General features: G+C 43.0%; 4 protein-coding genes across 4 annotated transcripts; 2 read left to right on the top strand and 2 right to left on the bottom strand.

Moving 5' to 3' along the window:
• Positions 1–1,053: 1,053 nt before the first annotated feature.
• LOC306715874 (tubulin monoglycylase TTLL3-like) lies at positions 1,054–5,332 on the bottom strand (the record flags this gene model as incomplete). Its single annotated transcript, XM_079186353.1, has 12 exons — positions 1,054–1,374; positions 1,476–1,651; positions 1,881–2,137; positions 2,315–2,558; positions 2,631–2,779; positions 2,868–3,132; positions 3,267–3,381; positions 3,482–3,610; positions 3,780–3,835; positions 3,942–4,086; positions 4,193–4,284; positions 5,227–5,332. 12 exons carry the CDS (start codon positions 5,330–5,332, stop codon positions 1,054–1,056), a joined length of 2,055 nt encoding a protein of 684 aa, XP_079042479.1.
• Positions 5,333–6,173: 841 nt separating this feature from the next.
• On the top strand, positions 6,174–8,926 carry hmces (5-hydroxymethylcytosine binding, ES cell specific). Its single transcript, XM_079186624.1, has 6 exons — positions 6,174–6,488; positions 7,038–7,181; positions 7,262–7,471; positions 7,786–7,940; positions 8,015–8,207; positions 8,294–8,926. Exons 1-6 carry the CDS (start codon positions 6,300–6,302, stop codon positions 8,465–8,467), a joined length of 1,065 nt encoding a protein of 354 aa, XP_079042750.1. The 5' UTR covers positions 6,174–6,299; the 3' UTR covers positions 8,468–8,926.
• On the bottom strand, positions 8,783–13,974 carry LOC306716068 (ras-related protein rab7). The gene is made up of 6 exons (XM_079186625.1): positions 13,625–13,974; positions 11,800–11,862; positions 11,454–11,580; positions 10,577–10,795; positions 10,247–10,375; positions 8,783–10,151 (listed from the first exon to the last, which is right to left on the bottom strand). Exons 2-6 carry the CDS (start codon positions 11,850–11,852, stop codon positions 10,056–10,058), a joined length of 624 nt encoding a protein of 207 aa, XP_079042751.1. The 5' UTR covers positions 11,853–11,862; positions 13,625–13,974; the 3' UTR covers positions 8,783–10,055.
• Positions 13,975–16,516: 2,542 nt separating this feature from the next.
• On the top strand, positions 16,517–21,813 carry rpn1 (ribophorin I). The gene is made up of 10 exons (XM_079156651.1): positions 16,517–16,886; positions 17,590–17,654; positions 17,976–18,282; positions 18,384–18,593; positions 18,680–18,872; positions 19,000–19,099; positions 19,200–19,338; positions 19,932–20,051; positions 20,188–20,433; positions 20,549–21,813. The coding sequence occupies exons 1-10, from the start codon at positions 16,644–16,646 to the stop codon at positions 20,729–20,731; spliced, it is 1,806 nt and encodes a 601-aa protein (XP_079012777.1). The 5' UTR covers positions 16,517–16,643; the 3' UTR covers positions 20,732–21,813.
• The last annotated feature ends 212 nt before the right edge of the window (positions 21,814–22,025 follow it).

The following is a 22,025-nucleotide window of genomic DNA, read 5'->3' as shown; positions in this document are numbered from 1 at the left end:
GAGAGTAATTGATTGGATGCTTCATTTTAGAGAGGCAAAAGAATACAAGATTTCTTAAAAATGTAAACGTTGCCCTAATCATCTCCCCCTGTGCTTTCTCCCTACAAACCATGATGACTAATCCACCTGGCTTTATTCCTTCTCTCAATTTAGATTAATCAATCCTCTCATTTCAATAACAGACTCACACAGACACCTGACATATAGTGTAAATAAATTCTGTGAATAAATACTGATATATTTATATATGTATGTATGTATATATACACACATATATACATATATATATATACATACATACACACATCAGATAAAACGAGATATATGTATATATATATATATATATATATACATATACATACACGAGATATATGTATATATATACATATACATATATCTCATTTTAAAATGTTATTTAATATTTATCCTTAACTTTCTTGAGTTCAGCATCACAAGTCCCTTATCAATGTGCTGTAAAAGTGTTTTTCCACAACATTACAACAAAACATATTGTCTCACTTAATGCCATGGTGTTTGTTTTGTTTTTATTACCCTCGATTATTTTTGACTCCACCACACTACACAGGTGGTGAAGGGAATTTTTTGTATGATGCTCACAGCACTGAAAATGCCCTTTATGAAAATCAACAGCAACATTGCTGAAACAGTCTCCCTGTTGCTCTGTATAATCCACACGCTTTGCTGTGAACATGTACATGAACTACTTTACCAAAGAAATAGAGCCCAGTACAAATAGTTGACAACTTGTTCTGGGGATTAACCAAATTAACAGGGGCAATTTTGTGTTGAATCACATTAAAGAAAATTAAAAGAAAGTAGTGAGTAAAAAAACAAGACATGGCAATCTATTAAATTCTGACTTTATTATGAGGTCGGCAAACAGAAAGCTCAAGCTGAGGGAGTTCGACAATGAGTGTTTTAGGCACTCAAGGTGCTGCTTGTCTGGACTGTTTTGGAAAGAGACAAAGGGGTACAGGGTTGGACCTCCACTGATACCTCTGGTTTACTCTTCCACAAAAGTACAGAGTGAGACTAGGCACTAATAGGCAGGCGGGTGGATGTCACAATCTTTGGCAGTGGATGTGAGAAGGCTTTAACAGGGACTTGTATAGGAGGAAGAGGAGGAAGTGATGGAACACCCCTGTATTTCAGCTGAGTCTCAGCACTCTTTAACAATATCGTAGGCAGAGGCTTTACTTTTTCTGCTTTAGGTTCCTTCTCCTTGACGGGGCCGCAGTGTTTTGGTGCTGAACGGCCGGAGGACTGCAGTGAAGAAAGTGAGCAGGGGCACCTAATGTTGTAGCCCTTGACAAGTAGGTTGACCCCGACATAGTGTGGTTTGTCTACTTCTGCCTAGAGACAAAAAAGGGAACATTTAAAGTAATGCATTTCTCCATCACAAAGTGGGCCACTTGAATGTAAACTATAAAAGAGGAGGGAGAACTCTTCCGTACCTGCTTAAATATGAGCTCAAAGTCTCCAGTGTCTGCAGTGCGGTCTGCCTTCCAGTCCAGGACGACGCGTAATGTGTCTTCCTGCACAGCTGTTCCGAGGCGGGCGGTCAAAGGGGTGGAGGGAGACATCGTGGGACTGGAATTGACTTCTATCAACCATGGATGCAGGTCAGGACCTTAGAAACACAGAACAACATATCTAAGTTGTGATTATTCCCTCGTTTTCATAATTGTGTTTATTAAAATGTGGTCTAAATTAGAATTGAATGCCATGTTTATTTTACTGCTTATATATATATTTACAGCTCCAGAAAAAGCATTTTTAATGTATAAGTTGATGCATGTTGAAACAGGCAGTATAACATATTTTGTAAGATAGCATGAGTTACAGTGATCCCATCCTACCGAACATGAAGTCAGCACCGTAGAGCTCAAATGTATTGTTGCGTGACTCCATCAGATCCTGTGTTGTCTGTAATGCGTGGATCACAGCCTTCTTCATCCCGGGGACCGCCACCCTCTGCCACTGAGCACTGCCCTGGCTGGACAGATATGTCCTGAACTGGTCATCCGACCACATGTTGTCTGCTGGGATACCGCGATGGCGTAGTTTGGAGGGTTTCAGGTACTTCTGGATGGAGTTATTGCACAGGTGGACAGAGCTGAAGGAATGGGGTAAAGAGGCCAAGATTGGAAAGACAGATGAGTGGAAATTGGTGACAAGCAATGGAGAGAAATATAATGAGACATGAATTAAGAGGGCATGGTTAGAGAAATGATACAAGCCTCTCACTGCTTCTACTCTCCAACTACTTTCTTGAGAAGTATCCCCGTCTTACCTATCCAGTGATTGTAGTGTGTAAGGCTGCGTAGAGAAGCGCAAGTAGCACTTTCTATAGAACCACACAGTCAGAGGGTTCCACGCGGTGACCAGGAACCACTGGCGCACGTCAAATTTGGTGCCATGTACCAGCAAAGGACGCTCCAAGTACTTCTGCACTACCCACTTGCTTTCGTCCCTTACGGATTGTTTAGTGTCCACCAGCCTGAGGATCCGATCCAGACGCCTGGCACAAATGATACCTACAAGGCAGGTGTTGCAGGTCAGCCAGGACTATGTCAGATATTATGTGAACAGTTTATCTGACTTCTCACCTTTGCCCCTGGACATTGCTCCTGGTTTAATGATCCAGATGTTGTGTATGCCGTCTATGTTCAGCTGTGGACTGACCTCCACCAGCCTCTGCAGCATTGCTTTGCAGCAGGTCACAAAAGGATCACTGTTCTCGATCTCGGCTCCTTCACTGCGCGAGGAAACAGAGAGACTATAGTGAGATACAGAGAGAGCACTTTGGTTTGCCAGTTTCCTTTTATCTCTCACACAGTACTCACTGAACCACGAGGTAGTAGCCGTTGATAAACTCTGCCCACTCCTCCTCTGTAAGTGTTTGTGGTTTCTCTAAGGGTATGTCAATGTCACGATGCTCCAGGCTCTCTAGAAACTCTTGGCATACTCTGAGTGCGCTGTTAATCATTTGGGAAAGGACCACTGGACTAGCCCGAAGGTTGTGTCTGGTTGTGTCTGGTGCCTGAACACCCAGCTCCTTCTCCACAATGTACTTCAAAAAACTGGTGCAGGCTGTCCTCCTGTAGTCCTCTACACAAAGCACAGAGACAGGGAGGCATTTATTCTAAGTGTTCTCTGTGAGTGAAGGTGGAAGGATGCTGGAAATACAATAAAAAAAGAAAGAGGTGTGATCTAGTTAGATGGGCCGTTGGGTCAGAGCTGACCAATGAAAGCAGCGTTATCATCCCGTGCTCCCGGTCTGTAACAGCGAGGGAAGAAGGTGTCTGGGTCAACTGAATCAAACCAGTGCAGGTTCCTCAGGTTCACACACAATCCCACCTGATTAAAAAAAGACAAATATCGAAGGTGGGTGTGACAGGAGACAACGGAACAAGTCATTTTTTGGCTGTAACAAATGATTATAGCATATAAGATGTACCTTGGTGGTGAAGTTGCCTGCTTTTGCAAAATGATTGGTAATCTGTTCTTTTTGCAAACGCTTGGTGTGGATGTTGTCTCTACGGGTTGTCCAATAGAAATAAACCATTTCATCACGCACCAGGCGAGACTGTATGAGAAGGGGGGAAAGGATGAGAGCTGAATCTGTGAAGACCCTTAAATGTCCAACATGTTTCACAAAGTTAGCAACAAGCTTTCCCTAGCTGTGCCTCTTCCTGCCTGTTTGCATATCACGTTAAGCCTCATGTTAGCCTACAACCATGAATGTTGTTTTTTACCATGATATCATATATTCCATCTGGATCCTGCTCTTTTTCGAGATTGTCTGAGTTATCTGAGAAGAAGGAGCAATGTAAATAAATGACGGGATATAGATAGATAGATATCCACATCCAGTGACAACATGATTTCTGAAACGGTCATTCTTTCATCGAGCTAACCGTCATCGCTGTCACCAGCATCGTTAGTGCTGGCTCTGCGAGCTTTGTGGTGTGGACGGCGCATGCGCTGCTCCACCCAGCCTCTGGCCCTCAATGCTGCCCTGATGACAGGGTACGGGCCCTGGACGGAGAATACCTTATGCATCTGAGAGGAATCAGAGCAGACACCAGTCACGGACAGCTTTGTGGAACAATCAGAAATGTATGCGACCACATAAATGTTGTGTATATATCCAGTAATGTTAACCCACCCTGACAGCTTTTTCTGCAAGGGCTTTGGCTCTCTTTAATCTCTCTTGGTTAAGAACAGGTAAGCGGCAAACTTTTCTCTCAGGAGGTTTACCTGACGCACGCACACACACACAAATCAAAATCTGTTGAGTGCTTTATACTGTTAGTTGTCTAGAACGCTCTTCAGAGATCATGCTGTTCATGCAGTATGAGGAGACTATCCCAAGGGAACCCATTAAGCCTGTTGGTTGTTCACCTCCAGGGTAAACCATACTTGTTAGGAGACTTTTGTCTTTATCTTGGTTGCATTGCTGGACCACAGCTGTGACCTTCTGATCCTTTGACGAACCTCTTGTTTTTCCTGCAGTAACAGAGGGATTGTTACGGTACAGTACACATAATTGTGCTACAGTAGAATGGCATAATCTTCTTCAATGGCATAAAGAGGAAAGGCAGGAGAATATTCACAACATACAGTTTCTTAGAACATTCAACATGTCCACAAATTTGCTGCTGAATAAGATATATGCCTAAATTGGAGAGACTAAAGATTACGGCTTGACCTCTTTAGCTTGGAGCAAAAAAAGTGTGAAGTCATGAAACTTTAATACGTGGCCTCTGAGTTCAATCATTTGGTGCTCCAGAGTGTGAGCACATTATTAATTCAGCATTCATGATCTATAAACGCAGTCCTTCGGAGGTGTGAAGTCGTACAGAATATACCTTGAAGATACTTTCATGTTTCAGTCTAAAAACGAGTCCCTCAGCAGCAAGTTACAGCAGCAGGAAAACCCAGAGATTTCTCTAAGGCCCAAGCTGTAATTCTATTTACAATATATAGCTCTAAACAGTTAAAATTTGAATATATGCCCATGTTATTGCCATTGGAAGTGGTAGATGGTTCAACTAAACATACAGTGTTACGAATTATGGTGATGGAGCCACCCTTTGATTAACATTTGAAGAAAATAAAGTGATTTCCAATATTATTTGTCTGGTCCGTGGGATGTTACAATAGGGGACCATGTTTCCTTTGTTGCTCTGTGTCTCTCACTGTCTGGACATGGTGCGTTATCTCTATTGGTCGCCTGGTATCCCTCCAGGCCCAGGTGGACAGGCAGTTTGGACCTGATGGCCTCCAATCTAACATCAGCTCTCATTATCCAGGGAACACTTTTCATTGGCTCTGCTTCATGAACTACTAAAGAGGAGAGTAACACAAATAAAGAGCACATGATTAAAACGCTGCAAACAACTGGAAGGTGTCATGGATCTCTGGCAACTGCAAGATCAGTGTCTATCCAGGTGCACTGGACCATGAAGTGGGTCACATTGCTGTGCAGTAGACAGGTTGGATACCCCTGTCAGGTTTACAGCTATTACTTAAGGCAGGGTGTGATACTCGTGGTTTCCTCCAGTAACCCGTAGAACAGAGGTCCCAAAACCTCACACACATATCCCAAGAACTGAAAACCACCACAGGTTACAAGTCACTGTTACAACTCTCACATTGCCATAAACTTACAGGCAAAGTTGCAAGCAACAGGAAACACTGTCTTCTCGACTGGAATACTAGCATTTGAAGCAAAGCTTTGACCTCGTGGTTTTAGTGTGTGTTGCTCTTACCTGCTGATGATGTCCACACAGGTGTATAAACTCGAGAGGCCAAGTTTGAACGGAAGGTATACCTGACTCTCGACCGGTTTACTATCACCATAGCAACAACTGGACAAACAACTCCCGATGCAACCACGTGTAGAGATAAATGTACACACGACCATGTGTGTGTGTTTGTGTGTGTGTCACGTAATATTGTAGTCTTGTGGAATAACTTAATACGGTGTGTTGTGTTGTTGTTATTATTTTGAATTTTGACGGTTTTCTGTGTTCTGTTGCCATCTTGGGGCTGCTGTACGTCACGGCCGGGTGTCACGTGACATAACAGCAGCCTGCCCGGGCAAGTCCTCGTATACGCGGTTTACTGCAGCTATCGTCGTGAAAAAAGTAACTGTTTTGTTTCCTGAAATGATCTTAGGCTAAACAGCTAAACACTGAATGCGTGTTAACTTAGTTTAGCTTAACATATTTTGAACCCTGAAGCGGGAAAGTTCTATTTTCGCCCTAAAGATGTGCGGAAGAACCGCGTGCACACTCGACTCTGACGAGGTGAGCCGAGCCTGCTCCTACAGAGACCGAGGAGGGCAGCGGAGACGGCCCCGCTGGAGGGACGGAGACGCGGACAAATACCGACCCTCTTACAACAAGAGCCCGCAGTCCACGAGTCCCGTGCTGCTGTCACAGAGGCATTTTGATAAGGTGAGGTGACACTGCACGCGCCCGAGGGAGGTTAATAAACGGTTTAAAAGTGATGGACGAAGATGTTGCCCTGTGACGTCAAAAGACACATCTGCAGAAACATCTTTTGTTAGATAACTGTGGAGCAGAGGAATACTCAAATCTGCAGTAATCCAATACGGACACACAACAATTCAATGCAACAACCTTAATTAGTAGTTCAAATAATTTACCACAGATTTAGAACCGTTTAGTTGCCATAGTATGTTGTACATACAAGGAATTTGACATGGTGGAAGGTGCATAACATTAAACAATCAACACAATGCAAAATACAAGACATGATTTCAAAATAGAAATAAAATATAATACAATGAAGAAACAAATAAGAGTATATTAAAACAAGTATATTATTGATAAGTAGTAAACTCCTCTCTGTCACAGTCTCAACATTATGGACCGTTGTAAGCCCCCAAAAGGTAGTATGTACAGCTGAGTTATTGCATTGAACCGCATTCTTGTATGTTGTTGGCACTTACGTTACTGTGTTCACTCCTTGTGTGTCTGCAGGATGCTCCTGTGGATGAGTGTGTGTTGGCCTCCATGCGCTGGGGTCTGGTCCCTGCCTGGTTCAAGGAGAGCGACCCGAAAAAGATGCAATACAGCACCAACAACTGCCGCAGTGAAAATATACTGGAGAAGAAAACGTACAAGGTGCTTGCAGATTCAGGCACTGCTCAGCTATATTATCATTTTTGCTTTACGTCTAATCACTTTGTCGTCTCTCCCTAAAGGACCCCCTGATAAAAGGGCAGCGCTGCGTCATCCTGGCTGACGGCTTTTATGAGTGGAAGAGGCAGGCAAAAGACAAGCAGCCTTTCTTCATATACTTTCCTCAGACCCAGGAGAAAACAGAGGACGACGACCCCGCGACCTCAGCCGGCAATAAGGAGGATTCAGAGACCGTGTGCCCTCCAGAGGAGGCCTCCCCTGACATGACAGAGGTTCATATTGGGGTTTCTATTGCAATATAAGCACCAGGAATCTGTTTACTTTTATCCAGATGAGAATGCAGCTGGGGCGGAAATGACCATGACTGATAATATCCTGTGTGGGAGAGGAGCCAAAGCTGTGTGCATGTGTCCTTGTGTCCTCCAGGTGTTTCTTTAGCGTTCAGAATGTCATGCTACATACAAACTCATGCTCTGGTTTTGATGCTGGTGCCAGGCTAAGGAGTGTAAAATCTGTCACATTGTTCATAGAATCTGCTAATCGTTGTGGCCGTAACCCTCATCTCTACGCTTTTTGTGTTGGTCAGGGAGGAGAAGCACTCGGTGAGTGGACTGGATGGAAGTTGCTGACTATGGCTGGACTGTTTGACTGCTGGACACCTCCAGGTGGCGGAGAACCCCTTTACACATACAGTGTAATCACCGTGAGCGCCTCCCTGAACCTGGAAAGCATCCATGATAGGTGAGGATAGCTAATGAGAGAACACTGTTGGCGTCTGTATGAAATCTGAAGTTACTGTGTGGGTTGTGGTTTAGGATGCCAGCAGTCCTGGATGGAGAGGAAGAAGTGAGAAGATGGCTGGATTTTGGGGAGGTGAAGTCTCTGGACGCCATGAAACTGCTCCAGTCGAAAAACAGTTTGACTTTTCACCCCGTCTCTTCGCTGGTAAACAACTCTCGCAACAACTCTCCGGAGTGCCTTCAGCCTGTAGATCTCAACAGCAAAAAGGTAGCAGATTCACTTTGGTGTTTTACTGGTTTGTCTGGTGAGTTGAGAGGTTTAAGCTGACCAGTCTGACCCTTTTTAACCCTTAGGAGCCCAAACCCACAGCCAGCAGTAAGATGATGATGAGCTGGCTGACGAGCAGCGCGCCTTCAAAGAGGAAGGAGCCGACCACATGTGAGAGTAAAGAAGAGCCAGAAAGCAAGTCTACGGGGGCCCTTCACGAGTGGCTTCAGGGGGCCAATAAGAAACCAAGAACCAAATAACGATATGAACTGGGACTGAAAGCTCTGCAGTGTTAAAACACCGTTCAGGCATTATTTATTCCACTGAAGCTATTTTGACAGTTGTGAGAAAAACGTGCTTTTGCTTCGTTAGTAAACTTTTTAAACATAATACAAATTAAAAAAATGCTACACAGATACTATTTCATTTCAAAATGCTCTCAATAAATGTCAGAAATAAAGACAACATGCTTTAATCAAGATTTTTTTATTACCCTTATTACTTGAAACGCGAAGACATTTCGAAACAATGTAGATGCTATGCATTTATCATATTACTAATATAATAATGATGAATGCCAATACTTCCCCACACCTTTTTTTTTTTTTTCTTCTTCTTTCAAAAGTTACAGTATGTATGCTATCTTGTGATCTATAATGCATTTCAAAGTTTTAACATAATACGAACAGACGGTTAAAGATCTGATCGGTTAAAAGAAATGTCAAGCACTTAAATTGTTTGCCAACACGAGCAACTGGCAGAGTCTTGGTATGCAGATTTACAACAACCGTTTGCTTTCCCCCACGCAGTGATTGAGAGGTTTGCAAATATACAAAGTCTTGCAATAGTTGACGGTAAAAACTAACTTACTAACCAATAGTACTCGGTTATGAATATTTATACTTGAGAGAACTCTCTCCTCTCCGGGGGCCATCGGGCAGAATGACACGCCGTCTTCATTTGGTTCATTGCCACGACAGATGTTGTACCAAGAATAACTGATTACGAGATGAACCTTCATTTTCCCCAAAAGAGGAGCAGCAAATGGCGTGTTAGGGACAGCGCTCACGTCAAGGAGCCGAGTCTGAACTTACACAATGTCCTCAACCTGAGCTACATCTGCATTTATTGAGGCTCCAATGGGAGATTCTTAAGAAGAGTCTAAAGTAATTGTGAATGACAGCAAAGTGCAAAAAAAAAAAACCTCCTGTCATGGAACTAGATTTTCAATTATGTGCCAATTAACGAGAACCAGCAGGCAGCATATTATTGTGACCCACATGCACCTTCACACATTCTGCTCCTTCACTACTTCAGCTGACTTATATATTTTTTTAGACTTTATGAGGTAAAGTGAAACCATCAAAAAATCAAGGGGGGGGGGGGGGGGGGGGGCGGCAGTGTTTCCTCTCAACACAAACATGAAGATATGTTTTGATTTTACCAAAAAAAAGAGGAGTTGGAACCAAAACTGGGCATGAAAGCAGCGCTATATACGGAACCAAAAACAAGGTTAGCCCAAACCACCACCGTCATGAAAAAGTACGTGGGGAAACACTGGGAAGTAATAAGCATCATACAAGTGGACTCCATGATGTTTCCTTTTAAGGTGTTCTTTGGGCTAGGAGACTCCTCTATTTTATAGAAAATGTGTGTTTTGTATACATAAGGAGGTGAGTGCAGCATGTTTGTAGTAGTATACTCGATGAGTGGGATGCTGCTTGTATGTTGGGCTTTAGGGATTAACACAGTGGGCCATGGGATAAGGGATATATAGACAAGGCAAGAAAGGGTAGTGAGGGGCAGAGACAGCCCCCCCCACACCCACCCTGAAGGTCTCCAGAGCCCTCAGCAGCTGCAGGTCTCCGCTGACGGCTTGGCTCGCTCGTTCCTGTCCAGCTTTATTGGCTCAGGGAACTCGTTGTACAACTCCACTTCGGTCTCCTGGAATCGGACAAAACAGTTGTATCTTCCGGCTTTCAGAGGACAAATGTTGAAACATTCAAGAGACTGGGTCAAACCGTCTGCTGGACCGTTACCTGTTTTAGGGCGTTGCGTGCGATAGTCTGGAAGGCCTGCTCCACATTGATTGCCTCCTTGGCGCTGGTTTCGAAATATGGGATGTTGTTCTTGCTTTGACACCAAGCCTGTGCTCGCTTGGTTGTCACCTGAAACACACAAAATAGCTATTGTTTAACATAGAAACATAAGAGCATGACTGTTTAATCCAAGCTATTTTTTAAAAACTGTTCTAAACTACATTTTAAGGCCTCAAAAACTACCAACCATAACCGTACATTTCCTTGAAAAACCAAAACAAATGGTGCACACGACGACATATTATATAAATTAGGATTATCTGGACCCACCTGTCTGTTCTCCAGGTCTATCTTGTTGCCCAGCACCACAAAGGGGAAATTCTCCGGGTCTCGAGGGCTGGCCTGGATCAAGAACTCGTCCCTCCAGCTGTCTAGAGTCTTGAAGGTGTTGGGTGCAGTCACGTCGAACACCAGCACGCAGCAGTCTGCTCCGCGGTAGAACGCTACGCCTAAGGACTGGAAGCGCTCCTGGCCGGCTGTGTCCCAAATCTGAGAGACAGGATAGATGAGACACGGTCGGGTTCACATACACAAAATAATCAGATTACTGTAAACAAAGAGATTAAGGCTTTGACTGTAGAGTTTACATGGTTCACATTAACCAGATCTACCTAATCTCCGCTATTCGTTCGAGAGCTGATGTGAAGTCTTGAGTTATGTGTGGTACCAAACTAGAACCTTCTGAGAGAATAAAGGGACTTTGTTGCCGTTGGTGTTTACCATTGATACAGTGCTGTCGTTTGCCTTTTGAAAATAATTTTTTGACTCAGCATCACAACACATAATGGTGTTTGTAGAAAAACACAGCATTGAAGCCAGTTCATTGCCTCTGTGCGTGTGTAGAATACAAAATCTAAAAATCAAAGCAAGCAAAACAGACCAGTTCTCCAGCTCATGTTAAACTTAACTCTGATTTTAACGTTAACTCAACTAACCAAGTGTTAGCCTTAAAATAGGGTTTCCTTAATGTAAATATAAATTGCTTTCAGAGAAAAGTCATAGAAATTAAAACCGTGGCAGTCTATTGTTCGTGCGGGGGATACGAATTAGCATTTGTATAACTTTATTTTGCTTTCTACGATTGTCTTAGATTTGATGATTGTGTTATGATAAGACAGAAGTTACTGTGGCATCATTTCCTCAGTACCTGCATTGTGACAAGTCTGTCATCCACCATGACTTCTTTCGTCAGGAAATCAGCACCTATTGTGGCTTTGTACTGGTTACTGAACTTCTTATTCACATACTGGTTCATCAACGAGGTCTTCCCAACTCTAGGAGGAAAAATAAAAAATAAAGATCACAGGAGACAATCAGAAACAAGTAACACAGAAAAGGTAATTGTGATGCAATTCCTGCAATTGTGATGCGGTTCCTTGCTTGTTTAATAAAAGTGAGCATATTATTATTACACCAGATTAAATACCCCAATTAAGTGTTTTCTTTACAATAAACCATCAAGCATCACTCTCTGTTGTCTCAACAACACTCACCCAGAGTCTCCGAGGATGATGACTTTCAGTAGTACTTTCTTCCTTGATGTCATTGTGCCACAGCTGTAAACACAAAAAGAGAGAGAGAGAGAGAGCGAGAGAGTAGATTAGAAGGGAAAAAGAAAATCCCCAATAGAAGCAGACCAACAGTGGGATTGCTCAAAACAAGATGAATGCAGGAGTCGTGCCCCGGGGACCCTTGTGATATGGCCCAACAGGTCTCACAGAAAGACGATAAGGCCTGTGTGCTTCTCGAAATACACTCCAAAGAAAATTGGGCTGTTCCTGGAATGAACCCAAGCACACCGTCTCCGATACATAAGTTTCCTTCACAAACAAACACAGTGATAGAGGGGAAACAATATGCTGCTCCGCACTGTACCATCACACAAGGCTCTAGATACAATTCATGAATCAAACAATTCACCACTATTTTTTTCGTTTTCCAAAATATAACAATGGTAGCGCTGAAATGACATGTATTATTTTTAGCACCAGAGCTGTTTTTGTTATGCTGTAAAGCGTTGATTTTGTGATATTTATATTTTGTTTAAACAAACCATTCAATGGGAAAATAAACAACATTGTTTCGTTTCCAAAGATACAATTGTAGTACCTTTATAAAGCTGGACATTACAACAAACTGAAAGCAGAACTGGAACACACCCAGTTACTCCAAAGCATTCTGAATGGAACCATAAATCATATGAATCATTACACGTCTGGGATGTATTGCCTCATGACTTCCCAGCTGAGCTCTGCATTTGTCCTCCAAGACAGGTGTTGCACCTCAATCATTATCCACACAAAGTACTTGGAAACTAAACCTAACTTGTGAAAGAAGGTGCAATCTAGGACTTCGCTCAGCTCTTCTTCAAATGTGCTCATCCTTTCTCCGAATAACTAATCTATATCGGCTTGATATAAAATCCCAGTTAAACATCTCTAAATTATTTCTCCTAATTTGTTCACATAGTGTCATGCTGAAATGCGTCTTATGTATGGATGAAAACATCTGAAATCGCAATCATGTTTCTGCTAATAAAAGATCTGAATCATCAGAAGTACAGATTATATTGTACTAAAACTCATGGCTGATGCTGATTTAAACATTCTGCTCCAGACATCACCAAGCATGTCTTACTTTATACAAACAAAGTCATTATTAACAAAAATATGTAGCAGGTTAACTCCACATATCACGTTTACGTTAAATGAATGAAAAGCCACGGCTTGCATCCACATCGTCGCTATTATGAAGCAACACTATCGTGGAGCTCTGGCTGCGGCTCTCATAATCTGCACCCCATGACAGTGTGTCAGGGACTGATCACATGGTTACAAAACACAGGACTAACGGAACCATGACTTGGCAAGCATGATTAGCACAGCAAATGCTGTAGTTGCATACAACACACAGGTATAATCCATAATAGTGATCAATATGTCGACCTCTCTGGTTGTACTTAAGTCCACGAAATAAACCGACGCAGAGAGTCCTGTATCAATATGTATTTTTGTACCTATAAAGACATCAAACACACGGGCTATCACGGTATAATGCATTACATTTTGGGATCAAAATGCTAGATAGCTAAGTAAGTAATTACATATAATAAAAGCAGTATCATTATTAAACACAGACTCTTTCTACACACCGTGTGAGCTAACAATTACCACATCAGTGACACTTCTTAATTTAAGCTAACGTTTAGTTAGCTAAGGTTTATTAACAAATGTGAAACTTAGTTGACGACAGCTAACGTTATATGGTGCATACATATCGATAGTAAAACCCAAATAACTAGAGTCACCAGAAACTCACCTGGGCAAAGATCCTGCGGTAAAAAAACAAAAATCAAAACTGGACTTTTCTTCTGCCTCGGTTGGAAGCGTTAGCTCACGCGCAGGCTAGCTAACAGGCTAACAGCTCCGATAAACGTCTGCCGTTCGAAAACAACACGTTTAAAGCGTCGACAGCTAAATTATCTCCGATAGCTAGCTTCGCAGCTAACTCTGTTTGTCAAAGTCAACACTGCCACTGCCGATGTATATCTCTCTCTTCGTCCTAAACGGAGGCGATGTGGTGGTACAATGGTCCGTGTTCGCCCTGTTAACGTTGACGCTTGCTTTTTCCTGTCAAGCTAACGTTGCTAATCTGCTAGCCGAGCTGTGTTCACTTCCTCCAAAACAAGCTCTCTGTCGACGAGGGCTGACGTCACGCGCTGGACACGCCCTGTTCCACAGCAACCTGAGAAGTCACAATAAACACAAATGTCCTAAATTATAATAAAGGTTTAATTAAATATACAGGAACAGAAGAGCTAGTTAAAACGCGGAAACTACACGAGCCTTAACACGTATGCTTCCCCTTCGTTTTCATTGTGTTATAGATAACGATTGTGATTAATTAATGAGTATTCAGAACGACAAAAATGTTGGCCTACATATCATCTACGTTGAAGTTAAATTGGTCTTTTCTATTAGCTATGTGTGGTTAACCAGAATAACCTGCAGTAAGGGAGCCTGGGACCAAAGTGTGACCTACTCCCCTCTCCCCCCGATGTTATGATTACTGCCTCATGGCTGTCATTCGCTAGGACATCCTGATGTCAGCCATCTTTGCTGTTTGTTTGTCTTGACCATAGGCCTTGACCTGTCATGGCTGTTTAGTTCACTCTTAATTCACACCCCGTGTTTGCAGTTGTGGTATTCTCTCTTAGCGGTCAACAGTATGGGACCCAGTTTACAAGCTGTTTATTTTTTTAATGGAAAACTGCGGCCCTGACGCTAATCAGAATCAGAATCAGAATCAGAACCGTTTATTGCCAATCTATTTTTCAGATAAAAGGAATTTGTCATGGCGGGTGGTGCATGACATTAGACAATAACATTGAACAATAGTATTAAACAAACAACAATAACCAACAGTGCAAGAAATAGAAGCATATTAAAATTTACAATATAATTTAAAAGAATATAAAATAAAGTGCACAACAAACAGATAACAGGACTGTTAACAAGTGTAATGTAAGTGTAGTGTAAAAGTGACAAGTGTATTCAAATATGAACGGATGTACAGGGGAGTAGTAGGGAGGGAAGGAAATTGTCCTGGGGATGACAAAGTCAGTCAGTGGGGGACCTGGGCTCTGTTAATGAGCCCGACTGCTGACGGGAACTTAGTCCCAGCTAATTTCCAGAAGCTCCACAGTGTCGGATTTTTGGGTGTAATAATGATTTTGAGGACTTTCCAGGTCTCCAGCAGAGTCAGCTACTCCCATGCCCTCTCTGACCAGCTCACTATACTCTTCAGAGGGTATAGGCCGGGGGTGGGCAATTATTTTTCCCAAGGGGCCACATGAGAAACAGGGACTGTAGAACCAATAGACTGAACTCAATCCTGCTCTATATCATTCCAAATCTTTATAAAAAGCAGTACATTGTTTGGTTTTGATAAGCTGTGAGTCGTAAAGAGTAAATGTTATGAACACTGGTGGAATGTAACTAAGTATATTTGCTTAAGTACTGCACTTGAGTACAAATTCAAAATACTTTACTTGAGTATTTCCATTTTATTCAACTTTGTACTTCCATTCCACTACATCTCAGAGGGAAATATTGTACTTTATACTTCACTACATTTGTCTGGCAGCTTTAGTTACTAGTTACTTTGCACATTATAATTTTTTCAAACCCTTCCTAACTACCCAAACTGAACAGTTTATAAATGAGTTAAAATCTCATCCACTTTAAACATCTGCAGCAGGAATAATGATCCCAAAAATATCCATATGTAATATCCATATGTAATTGTACAACACTGACAGGGATCATGTTTCGGCAAAATTAGTACTTTTATTACTATTGTTTGTAGTCCAATGACCTCATTTTCTGTTTGTCAGTTCAGTGAACGAGTGACCTGAAGTCAGGTTGAATGTCTGAGGTGGATATGTGAAGGACAGCTGACACGTGATCTTCAGTGAGAGGATCTGGATCTGGATTTGTTAAATCTTCATCACGGAGACATTTAGCAGGCTTTTAAATCCAGTGCTCTAGAATTAAATAGTATTTTCAACTATGTCCTGAACTCCATTGTAATACTAAGTTTTATTTATCACATTTCATTTACAGAACAGTAACCTCGTGCTGTGTGTGATTTAAGTGTGACCAATGTTCTTGACTGAAACCCTACATCTCACAGAGTCCATGGCCTGGAGCCTCCAAAGACATTAACTGCATACAGGTACTAGTTGTCTATAAACTACATTCAATAACAACATTGTCAGAATGCTAAAACACCTCGTGCTATTCCTAAAAATTACGCACAGCTGCCGAAACCCGGGATCGAACCAGGGACCTTTAGATCTTCAGTCTAACGCTCTCCCAACTGAGCTATTTCGGCCTGACGTCATTCAACAAAAGTATATATCCCACTAAAAGTCATTTTGTAGTGTTTGTCGTTACACTAACACGGGTGTCAATCGGATGTTTTACTAGGTCACTGACTACCAACAACTATTTCATTAGTCCATCAGTGTCCGACATTTAGAGGCAAAAGCTTCAAAAGTTATCTTAATATCGTTGTCTTCTGAATAAAACAAAAAAACTTCTTGAATTATTGTTTTTTCTTTCTGTTTGTGCCACAACCGCGTCCGACGCACAGCGCGTTGTAAAGAGCGCGCCGTGACGTCATCACGTCGGACGGAATGAAGCGTCATCCTTTTCTGATGTAGAGCGGCGCGGCGGCCCTTTCTTTGCTGCTCTACGGTTTGTTTCCCCTCACGCTGTCCGTTCTTATCCCAGTTTTTTACCCCCCTCAGCTCTGAATTATTTCTCTCTTAAACATGACTCGAAAGTCGCCACTTCTCGCCGCTTGCGTGCTGCTGCTTTTGGCGGCCGTGAGCCGGGAGGTTTCAGCGGACGGTTTGGTAAACGAGGAGGTGAAGAGGACAGTGGACCTGGGCACTCATCTGGCCAAGATCACCGCGGAGATCGTCCTGTCCAACCAGGGACACTCTGCCGTGCACAGCTTCGTGTTAGCGGTGGAGGCTGACGTGGCCCCGCACCTGGCGTACATCGGAGCTTCGGTGAGCCTCACACCAGTGAATTAAACACCGCTAGCATCTCTACCTCCGGTTAGCTAGCATTTAGCCCGTTAGCTAACTACTCCGTAGCATGCTACTCATTTTTTGGCTGTGCAAATCTTGCTGCTCTCTATTTATACATTTGCTGTTGTCCTAAATTGACAGCAGCAACAGTGCGCTGGTTATTAGCATGCTAACATACGATGTTAGTGTGTTCAATGAATGTATGAACACAGCTAACTTACTAGGCTCATGTGATTCAGTGTGGTCCAGTAGAAGTCAACGTTAGCTATTGTTTCTACATGTAACGTGATATTGCTTCGTGCACGGTATTGGCATGAGCTCATTGTCTGTGCGCATAAATGTACTGAACAGCTCAACCTACATTGAGGTCAATTCATTTTTGAATTGCTAAAGATGTTAACTTCCGCAGCTCTGCACGCTCTGTCAGTGACTGAATGACACGTATGAGCTGGGCAGCTCACTTCCGTGTGTGACTGCGCAGGACTGCCCCCTTCCACTATCATGTGTGAAATTGCAACAATGCTCTGTTTTTAAGTCAGAATAATAAGGATACACACGGTTCCTTCAGGGAATTATTATACGTTGCAATTTTAGGACTCTCACTTGTCTGGTATTTAGATTGAAAGCGTTGTTCTGTCATAGAGAGTATGCTCAAACCACCATGTTTTTTTTTCTTCCACAGGTGAAGGGTGATGAGGAGGAGGATGGGACACTTGAACTTCAACAGACAACAATTCAGGGCCAAAGGTATGAGATCGGACTCTCACATTGTTATCCAGCAATCAAAGACTCACAACACATGCCTTCCTGTGCAAATATCAGTCCAGTGACTTTTAATATTAAAACAAATGAGTTTGGTTATAAAACGATACTTAGCAACTCGTTAAATTACATCATTTTGGCAGCATTTTACAATGTTAAGTAATAAAACCAGTCTGTATCCTAAAATAAATCCTAGAATCCAAAATTGAAGTTTGCATTTTGTAGTTCCTGAGAAGCTGATATTTTACTGCGTTATGCAAATGTCTCTTACCCGTGCTCCTCTCCGTCTCCTCTGATCCCATTCAGTGGTGTATTTTACAAAGTGCAGCTGCCCTCCAGTCTGGCAGCGGGTGCTCAGCTGAAAGCGAAGGTGGAGATGACACTAAGCCACGTCCTGAGGCCCTTCCCCACACACATCACACAGGCCGAGCGCCAGCTGGTGGTCTTTCAGGGGAACCACTACCTGTACTCCCCGTATCCCACCCGCAGCCAGACGACGCGTGTCCGCCTGGCCTCCAAGACGGTGGAGACCTACACCAAGCTGGGCAACCCCAGCAAGAACGACGAGATCATCGAGTACGGACCTTTCCGTGACGTGGCGCCGTTCAGCGAGGTACAGCTTTTGACCACATCGGACGAGCTTTGAGCGAAGCTGCAAAAAAAAAAGAAGTTTCTGAAACGTTCTGTGTTGTGTCTCTTCTCTCTCTTGTCCAGGATACAATGAAGATCCATTACGAAAACAACTCGCCCTTCCTCACCATCAGTAGCATCACTCGGACCATTGAAGTCTCTCACTGGGGTAACATTGCCGTGGAAGAGACTATCGACTTGAGGCACACGGGAGCCATCCTGAAGGGGCCCTTTTCACGCTACGATTATCAGCGTCAGTCAGACAGCGGCATCTCATCTGTCAAGTCCTTCAAGGTGTTGTATTAAACATAAACCACTGTTGTTGTTTTTACTGTTGCGGTGATGATGATGACGACGACTATTTTCTTTCTCCCCAACAGACTATCCTCCCTGCCTCCGCTCAGGATGTCTACTACAGAGATGAGATTGGCAACATCTCCACCTCCCATCTGCAGGTTCTGGAGGATTCAGTGGAGGTGGAGGTCAGGCCTCGCTTCCCCTTGTTCGGAGGCTGGAAGACCCACTACATGATCGGCTACAATCTGCCCAGCTATGAGTACCTCTACACCCTGGGTGAGTTGACTTCTGACAGCCTAACTAACCCAAACATAGGAGAACACTTTGATTCCTCCCCATTGCCACACAGCCGTTATGTGTGCCGTTATCCTGATTCAAACCAAGGCTGTTGTTTATCTTCTAGGTGACCAGTATGCACTGAAGATGAGACTAGTTGACCATGTGTACGATGACCAGGTGATTGACTCTCTCACTGTGAAAATCATCCTGCCAGAGGGAGCCAGGTCAGTGATTGCAAGCAAATCTTCATTATGTCTGGTTTAGGAGAGACTTCTGCAGTATTCGATGCAGAGTTCTCATGTTTTCCCTGTAATGTCCTCTCAGAAACATCCAGGTGGATACACCTTACAAGATTGATCGCATGCCAAACCAGCTGCACTATACATATCTGGACACGTTTGGCCGACCAGTGCTGATCGCCACAAAGAACAACCTGGTGGAGCATCACATTCAGGATGTTGTGGTAAGACGAGATTGGAATTCAGACTTTCTAGAGATGACATGCATATTTTATTTACCTGCATATTTGTAGGAGATTGCTTGGACGAATATAACATGTAGCTAATAGCTTTTACAGTGTTATTAGCCACATTAACCAGATAAGCTGCAGAGCTGGCAGTAGTTTAAAGCCTCTAAGAACAGCAAAATGAATGTTTTTCTGCCTGGCTATACATGTGTTCTTCACAGTACTGTATTTTCACAGCGACAACATTCAAAACAAGGTGTTCAGTTCACAATATGTCAGAGAGAAAAGTATGCAATGCCTCATCTTTGAGAAGCTTTAGTCAGTCGAGTTTTTGGATTTTTATTTAAGTAATTATCAGCGTAGTAATGTGATAAAATATTGTTTCAGCACTAGATAATTAGGTTATTAAGCTCTCTTCTTACAGGGCGCCCCCATTGACTTTTGTTGCATGTTGCTCCTCATCTCCTCACATCTCTCTACTGTAGCTATCTAATAAAAGCAATAAATACCCCAAAAAAGAAAACCTTCATGATATGAGCTGTAAAATTGTCTACAAATCAGAGTTAATAAACCTCTTTTGTGATTTCCAGGTTCATTATAACTTCAACAGGATCCTGATGCTGCAGGAGCCTCTCTTGGTTGTAGCAGCGTTCTACATCCTCTTCTTCACCGTCATCATCTATGTCCGCCTGGACTTTGCCATCACAAAGGTATGACCGGTTTCTTTAAAGGGAGCCTGCTTTCTGCTGGCATGTTTCCCCTTACTTTGGCAGATATTCTATCTTCATTCGGTTCTCGTCACTTAACGGTTTTAAATCTCTGTTAATGTCTTTCTTCTTTGTTCAGGACCCTGCAGCTGAGGTGCGCATGAAGGTGGCCTCCATCACCGAGCAAGTGCTGACTCTGGTCAACAAGCGTCTGGGTCTGTACCGACACATGGACGAGGTGGTCAATCGCTACAAGCAGTCCCGCGACACCGGGGCGCTCAACAGCGGTCGGAAGACCCTGGAGGCCGACCACCGCACCCTCACCAACGAAATCAGCTCGCTGCAGGCGCGCCTCAAAGCCGAGGGCTCCGACTTGGCCGATAAGGCGAGTGAAACTTTATTTGAGAGCATGGACTGAAATGGTCGTAAGTGAAACGATCTAAAAGTACAATGACGTTAACCATCTCTCTCTCTCTCTCTCTCTCTCTCTGTGCTCTCAGGTCGGGGAGGTGCAGAAGCTGGACGGCCAGGTGAAAGAGCTGGTCTGTCGCTCCTGCCAGGAGGCGGAGCGGTTGGTGGCGGGAAAGGTGAAGAAGGAAGCTTACATCGAGAGCGAGAAGACTCTGACCGCCAAGAGACAGGAGCTGGTCGGCCGCATCGACAGTCTGCTGGATGCCCTCTAAACTGCTCTGGCCACACTAGCACACACACACAGACACACGCCACCCCTGCTACAATATACGACCGACTATTTGTACGAATGAGAGTTAAAAGGAAATGTGACACAAATGCATACACATTTTTTTTTTTTTTTTTTAACATGTTTGAACCCAGACATGGACAATTGACATCTCATCTCTGGTAGTGATGGGTTTATCCAAACATGTGTGCCTTGTGATAAACTTGAGGTCACTGCAGCTACGACACAACTTCGGGCTTTTTTTTTTTTTTGTCTGTCTGTTTTTGAGTTTGTTGAGCTACAATTAAAATGTGTCACACTGCTCAAACTTGACACCTGATTTTGATGTTCAAATTTTGACTTTTTTTTTTTCCTCCCCTCTTCAGTATGTATGGTTATGGGACTTTTATTTTGGAAACTAATCGGAGATGGGCCCACGTGTTTTCGTTCTCATGTCTTTACTCACATTATGCAGCATTCTAAGATTGAATCATCTCTAGCGCTCAAGTATTAAGGTGATCTTTATCCAATCATGTCTCTTTTGCACTTACATCTTTTTTTTTTTTTCTACTCGCCCATTACTGACTGTTTATATTTGGACAAATTTGAAGCTCTGATTCTGACTCATCGTCTCAAATGTTTGTTTTTCATGTTCCTCAGTCATATTTTCTACATTTTGTATGATTTCTTTTTGTTTTGTAAGTGGTGGTGTTTCAAACATGAGATTAGTAAAAACATGAGATTAGGTTGTATGCGAGAAAAGACATGGGAGGGGAGGGGAGGGGGGGGGGCACAGAGGTTTGCGAAATGGGCAATGTTATGGAAAGCTGTCAAATTTGAAATAAAGTTTTGAGAAACTCATCATTTAGAACGTTTTATTTGTTTAGATCAAACAGCTGGTGTATAAAGATGGACATTGGTGTTTTACTTTACAGCTGGTGTATTGGTTAATTTGGGGAAGCAGTACCCTTGGATAATCAAAAGAGGGCGCACCTGTATCAAGAACCACCGCTTAACCACATTGGAGACTTTCTTCTGTTCAACAACTACACTGCATTTTAGACCCTGACATTTAATACTCTGCAGATAAAATGTCATCCTAAAATAAAAGTCTGCGATCTATACACTATGACTGGTGCCCTCTTTTAAAACTGGCACCTCAGAGGGGATTTCCAGCACATTGTTGCATTCCTTGTTTCAGTGAAACCCCACCTATCACCCTTTCCAGCCAGCAGAGCAGCCGACCTGCCTCTATGAAATTCGGAGCCCAGGACAAACAAGGGTCAGTGTGAGGTCAC

This window comes from Pholis gunnellus, assembly GCF_910591455.1.
Source record: "Pholis gunnellus genome assembly, chromosome: 3".
In the NCBI taxonomy this organism is placed as follows: Eukaryota; Metazoa; Chordata; class Actinopteri; order Perciformes; family Pholidae; genus Pholis; species Pholis gunnellus.
The sequence above is the reverse complement of the archived record's forward strand: the minus strand, read 5'-3'. Positions and strand labels throughout refer to the sequence as shown.

Coding starts and splice junctions, on each gene's coding strand:
- rpn1 (XM_079156651.1), top strand. CDS start 16,644: ATGACTCGAAAGTCGCCACTTCTCGCCGCTTGCGTGCTGCTGCTTTTG. Junction 18,873..18,999: donor TGAGTACCTCTACACCCTGG/GTGAGTTGACTT, acceptor TTTATCTTCTAG/GTGACCAGTATGCACTGAAG. Junction 19,100..19,199: donor ATCCTGCCAGAGGGAGCCAG/GTCAGTGATTGC, acceptor ATGTCCTCTCAG/AAACATCCAGGTGGATACAC.
- LOC306716068 (XM_079186625.1), bottom strand. CDS start 11,852: ATGACATCAAGGAAGAAAGTACTACTGAAAGTCATCATCCTCGGAGAC. Junction 11,581..11,799: donor ATCATCCTCGGAGACTCTGG/GTGAGTGTTGTT, acceptor TTTTCCTCCTAG/AGTTGGGAAGACCTCGTTGA. Junction 10,796..11,453: donor ACAGACTTGTCACAATGCAG/GTACTGAGGAAA, acceptor CCTGTCTCTCAG/ATTTGGGACACAGCCGGCCA.
- hmces (XM_079186624.1), top strand. CDS start 6,300: ATGTGCGGAAGAACCGCGTGCACACTCGACTCTGACGAGGTGAGCCGA. Junction 6,489..7,037: donor CACAGAGGCATTTTGATAAG/GTGAGGTGACAC, acceptor GTGTGTCTGCAG/GATGCTCCTGTGGATGAGTG. Junction 7,472..7,785: donor CCTCCCCTGACATGACAGAG/GTTCATATTGGG, acceptor TGTGTTGGTCAG/GGAGGAGAAGCACTCGGTGA.